The sequence below is a fragment of the Triticum dicoccoides genome, chromosome 1B (genome assembly GCF_002162155.2).
Source record: "Triticum dicoccoides isolate Atlit2015 ecotype Zavitan chromosome 1B, WEW_v2.0, whole genome shotgun sequence".
NCBI classification, from domain to species: Eukaryota; Viridiplantae; Streptophyta; class Magnoliopsida; order Poales; family Poaceae; genus Triticum; species Triticum dicoccoides.
Genome location: NC_041381.1, coordinates 361,754,053 through 361,759,397, shown reverse-complemented (window position 1 = coordinate 361,759,397; position 5,345 = coordinate 361,754,053). Strand labels below are relative to the sequence as shown.

The window sequence follows — 5,345 nt, the reverse complement described above, 5'->3', positions numbered from 1 at the left end:
GACAAGGATGAGGAGGACGGGGAAATTCCGTGGCACGAAACATGCTACAAGCTTCAAAGAAGAAGAAAATCTCTAACTCAGCCCCTACCTAACTCCGCAGCGGTATAAAGTCCGGCCGACTACCTGAACCCCGATCTTCCTCCCTGAATCACTCGTGACGTGTGACAGGTTAGATAGTGTCTCCACACTTGACGCCACACCACTGTGACCGGCAGCGGTCGGCCGCCGCCCGGTTCCCGTCTCCTGCGGGGTGGACAGGGAGAGGGAGACGGTGACGCAGGGACCAAAGGAGAGGGGGTGCCCTTCAGCAGATGAACTGGCTTCGCTGCACTCTTGATTCCGTCTGACTCTCAATCAGCATTAGTAAAGCTAGCACCAGGCAGCAGCAATCGTCCAAGCGAAGAGATGCACCTCGCTCATCAATCATCACAAGATACCAATATGTCTTGGTCGCCGCACAGAGAACAAGACCTAAGATGCAAATTCGCCACCATAAAACCTTGCCAAATTCCAAGAAGGACCAAAAATGTTAGGCAGCAATGTATTGGCCCAACAAAAAGATAATCAGCGAACTGGTTATTGATGTGTCCAGCAATTTTGGCCTCGTAGGGAGAACAGACAGATAACACTGAAGAAAGGAGTCGACAGAACCTATAAGCAACTGAGCGCCTTCAGAGTTCGGAAATCTTATTAATGCTCAACATTTCGAATGCAGGAGCTAATGCAAGTATATAAAACGAATGCATCCATTAACACACTGATATATTCCTCTTTATTTCGTCCAATAGAGTACAGTATTATAGTACAGCTTGAAAATTGGGCTCTAACCACAGCAGCCACAGTAATTAATGTACACAGGCAGTTTTGGAGCAAACATGCTTCCCTGCTCCTCTCTACAACACATTTGGGGGCTGCCATGGCTAATTCACGGCACAAGAAGAACTCGGCAGCAAGTGGAGGATCAAAAAAAATATTGGGATTAGAATGTAGCGACATTCTGGGAGCAGTATTAAGTAGATATACAGACGGACAAGTGTCTCCCGGTCTCAGCTTTGGGTCTTCTCTACCTTGGCCTTGATCTTCTGCTCAAGGACCGCCTTCTCCGTGTCGAGGTTGAACATTCTGTTGAGGGCGTGCATGTTCTCCAGCGTTTCGTCCAGGGTGCGGCTGTCGCTGCCGTCGCATCTCAGGTGCTGCAGTGGGCCGTGAAGGAGCTTGTTCACTATACCCGTGCTCAGCTCCTCGATGGACCTTCTCATCTTCTTGTTGAGATTGTCTTCCCCGATCTTCTGCAGGCACTTCTCGAGCTCAGATGCCCTGATCCTGTCGGCGTACGACCTCAGCTTTTTGATGGTCGGAACCGTCTCCAGTGAGTCCCTCCAAGCCTCGAACCGTTTCAGCTCTTGGGTAATGATTGTTTGGGCCTCCATTGCTTTCCTGACACGGTCTTCCTTATTGGCTTCCACCACCTCTTTCAAGTCGTCGACATTGTATACCCGTGCATGCTCCACCTCAGATACACAGGCACCGACATTCCTTGGGACAGATATGTCGACGAAAAGCCGAACACCACCCACAGCAAGAGAAATAGGAGGAAGCGCCTCTGCATGCTCCTTCGTGAATAATAAGGATTCAGATGCGGTGCTTGTGAACACGACATCAGCGTCAGCAGCGGCTTCATACATCTCTGTAAGAGGCCTGTACACAATCTCAATATCTTTCATCTCTTCGCGAATGGCATCCACCCTTTCCACTGAACGGTTCACCACAACAACCTTCTTGCATCCTTTGGCAATCAAATGTTTGACCACTAATTTTCCCATTTTGCCAGCACCAATCAAAAGCATCCTAGCTGACAAGCATTCAGACTTTGGAAGCTTCATCATGGCCAATTCAACTGCAGCCGAACTGACAGACACAGCACCAGCTGATATGTTGGTCTCACAGCGGACGCGCTTTCCAGCTGTGATTGCATCCTTGAACATCCTATCAATGTTCTTTCCCAAGCCTCCACTGTTTTGCCCATTTCTGACAACTTGTTTAACTTGAGCAAGGATTTGTCCTTCTCCAAGAACCAAAGAGTCAAGCCCAGCGGATACCTCAAACAGATGGCGTGTGGCATCACTGTCACGCAACATAAAGAGATGCTCCCTTAGCTCGGAAGCAGGGATTCCGCTTTTCTGCACACAAAAAAAAAACAGCATGGGCATTAGGGCTTCATTGATATACTGCACATTTGAGCAACCAAAAAGGGATAAGCAGGTCAAAAGAGTATGGACAGGGCAAACAAGCATTTGATCAAATATAACTCTTACCTTTGACATCCAGTCCACTACTTCTCTAATACCACGGTTCCACGATAAAGCCACCACATATATTTCCATTCTGTTGCAGGTACTAAGAACAGCAGCCTCTTCAATATGATTCAGACTGGTGAGTTCTGAAATAGCACGGGGCCATAGTTCCTCTGCAACAGCAAGTTTTTCACGCATGTCCACTGGTGCTGTGTGTACGCTGAGGCCTATTACAGCGATGCTACTCTTTTCCTTCATATACCCTGGTAATGAAAATTAAAAACATTGTCAAATACTGCAAGTAGACATACTTTTAAAAAATGAAAGAACGGAACTAAAATTGACGGCAAATCACCATAACGTTTTCTTAGTAATGATGCCTTCCTTAAAGGAAGAAAAGAAGTTCGTTACACAGCTTGCCACAGCAAGCAAGCACAGAGAAGGAAAAGAGGAAAGAAGTTTGTTAAACGTGGAAAAGAAGTTCGTTAGCACAAATCTCCACAAAGAAGTTTGTGCCACAGCAAGCACAAAGAAGCAGAAAAATCAAATCATCGAGTAGGATAAACTACTGCTTAAACACCCTCCTAAGCCAAAAAAACAAGCAACTTTCTACAGGCTATCGGACTACTGTCTAGCAAAGCCAAGCTACACAGGGCAAAGTCCTCATGAGCGAGGGTCACCACGTCGACTAGATGGAGCTGATCATGATTAAAGATGTGTCGTTCCGCTCCTTCCACAGCTACTTTCACTACATAAAGATTTCTTGATATGTTGTAATTATAAGGGGTATATTTCGTGCTTACACTAGTGGAGTCACACACATATATATTCTGAATCAAGGAATTACATATTTCGAATCTTGAAGTTTTAGCAACGGTAAACTCAGGTTACAAAACAAAACAACAAAGAGAACATGAACCCACTTTTTCCTGTAATTGGTCAATATCCGATACCTCAAGCATGCAACAACTACTGTCCATTCTTACCTTCTTATCTTGTGTGATCTTAGTACTTGGCAATTTTATTCAGGTATGCTCCTTTATTTAGGCTGCAAACACTAATTAACACATTTTGTTAAGCTCCTGTACATGCCAAGCCCTACTATTGAAATAAGAAATATAACGGTTTATTCATCACCAACGAACATACGTAGTGCTAAATTTTAGCCGGTTTGGCTCCTTTATTTAGGCTGCAACACTAATTAACACATTTTGTTAAGCTCCTATACCATACCGTAGTGCTAATGGTCTGCTAATCTGCGAAGAGCGTGTCTCCAAGATCAGTTAACACTACAACTTGCGAACCTTTCGACACTCGTGCAGAAAAAGAGAACTAATCGAGGTTTTCCTCAAGATATCACATAATCTCTAAGTCCAATTGTCTCCTATTCTGTAAACCTGAACAGATAGGCTGTGAACACAGCTACTCCCTCCGTTCCAAAATAGATGACCCAACTTTGTATTAACTTTATACTAACCCTAGTATAAAGTTGAATCATCTATTTTGGAACGGAGGGAGTAATTAGTAATGACAGATCAATAACCTGAAAAAATACTGCATGTGCTCACAACAATCAAAGCAAAACTGGGGGAGAACAATGCAAGTTCCCCTACGTTTCTCTTTTTCTCTTCTCCAACTCTCCAAGTACTGCCCACGAATCGGCAGCACCAAAACTTACGCTGCGACGGCAAAGAGATCTCCTAATTCGCGCACCACCAAACTAAACCTGCACAACCTTACATGGCAGGGCTAGAGGAAGCGCATCAAGGGCGGCAAATTCGAGGAGGAGGAAGGGACTCACGGTCCGCAGAGATCTTGAACTGCTCGAGCGTGGTGATGCTGGCCAACTTGGACGCCGCCTGGGCATCCCCGCCGGCGTCGCAGCGCACGACGCCGGACCGCCTCCGGCCGCCGGCGGCGACGACCCACGGGCACACGGCGGCGGACCCCCGCACCTTGGCGCCGGCTGCGGCGGCGGCGAATGCGCCCGCGGCGGCCGTGGCTGACGTCGCTCCCGCCATCATCGAGCAGACCAACAACAAGAGCAGCAGCGGCCTCTCTCCCTCCTCAGCCCGGCCCACGAACCGTACGTAGGTATAGGTAGATAGATAGATAGGTACAAAACCGGAGAGAGAGACGAGAGAGCGCGGAGAGATCCTTATACGGCCGCTTCTCCCACCCTCCCCCTCTCTCCACCACCGGCCGGTGCGCGCCTTCTCTGAGGGAGGATGAGCCGCCGCGAGCGTCTGCGAGGAAGAAGGGGTCCTGGCAGCTGCGGACCGGAGGTTAAGGGGGGAGGTGGCGTGCGGGGCCCGCGGGCAGTGAGAGTGGGTCGGGCGAGGCCTAATTTTCTAATGCGCGCGCGCGTTGGGTTCGGTGTGGGTGGGGGTTGGGTTAAGCCGTAAGCCACATGCGTCGTGGAAGGGAATCCGGGAGGGGATGAGGGGCGTGTGCTGGCCTCCGGCCGCTGATTGGCTGCGGCACTATCCGCTCCCTTATCGCTGCCGCATCCTTTGACGCCGCGGCGGATTGCTGGCGATGGAGATGGAGGGCTCCGTTCTCTCGTCAGTGGGGACACGCCGGATTCCTGACGGGGTGGTGGTCGTGGTGGGCACACACACGGGTTCGCATGGCCGCCTCACGCCCGCACCTGCGGGGTGATGGCCGAGCGTGTCGACGTGCTGGCCACACTCCAACCCCGGCGGTCACGATCCTGTGCGGCATATTCGGTGCCTCGCCTCGTCGGGTCCCCCGTATGGACCTGCATGCGGCTGTGTCGTCTACCTCCTGCTCGTTTGTGGTGTGTGAATTGAGAGCTCCCGGTGACTGCAACGGACCATGCTGTTGTCACGACACAAATTGCAGCCAATGGGAGTCCATAAAAGCGTCTGTGACAGATCCTCTATCCTAAAAGTCTTATATCCTCATTCTATTTCATTTCTTTGAAAAAAGTCATCGCTGCTCGTCTAGCAGATCCCCTAACCTAAAAACTTTATTTTGCCAAATCTTTAAAACGATTGCTTGCACAATCGTAACGAGTTGATCACGTTT

The 5,345-nt window shown here is 49.2% G+C and overlaps 1 protein-coding gene across 1 annotated transcript; it reads right to left on the bottom strand.

Annotated features, from left to right (window-relative positions):
- Window positions 1-745: 745 nt before the first annotated feature.
- On the bottom strand, window positions 746-4,646 carry LOC119335557 (glutamyl-tRNA reductase 1, chloroplastic). The gene is made up of 3 exons (XM_037607676.1): window positions 4,096-4,646; window positions 2,316-2,557; window positions 746-2,180 (listed from the first exon to the last, which is right to left on the bottom strand). Exons 1-3 carry the CDS (start codon window positions 4,316-4,318, stop codon window positions 1,047-1,049), a joined length of 1,599 nt encoding a protein of 532 aa, XP_037463573.1. The 5' UTR covers window positions 4,319-4,646; the 3' UTR covers window positions 746-1,046.
- Window positions 4,647-5,345: the final 699 nt, after the last annotated feature.

What these genes read in the sequence shown, in the direction of transcription:
- LOC119335557 (XM_037607676.1), bottom strand. Translation starts at nt 4,318, where the DNA reads ATGATGGCGGGAGCGACGTCAGCCACGGCCGCCGCGGGCGCATTCGCC. An exon ending in GTTCAAGATCTCTGCGGACC is followed by an intron (nt 2,558 to 4,095) that starts GTGAGTCCCTTC and finishes TTTCATTACCAG; the next exon opens with GGTATATGAAGGAAAAGAGT. An exon ending in TAGTGGACTGGATGTCAAAG is followed by an intron (nt 2,181 to 2,315) that starts GTAAGAGTTATA and finishes TTTTGTGTGCAG; the next exon opens with AAAAGCGGAATCCCTGCTTC.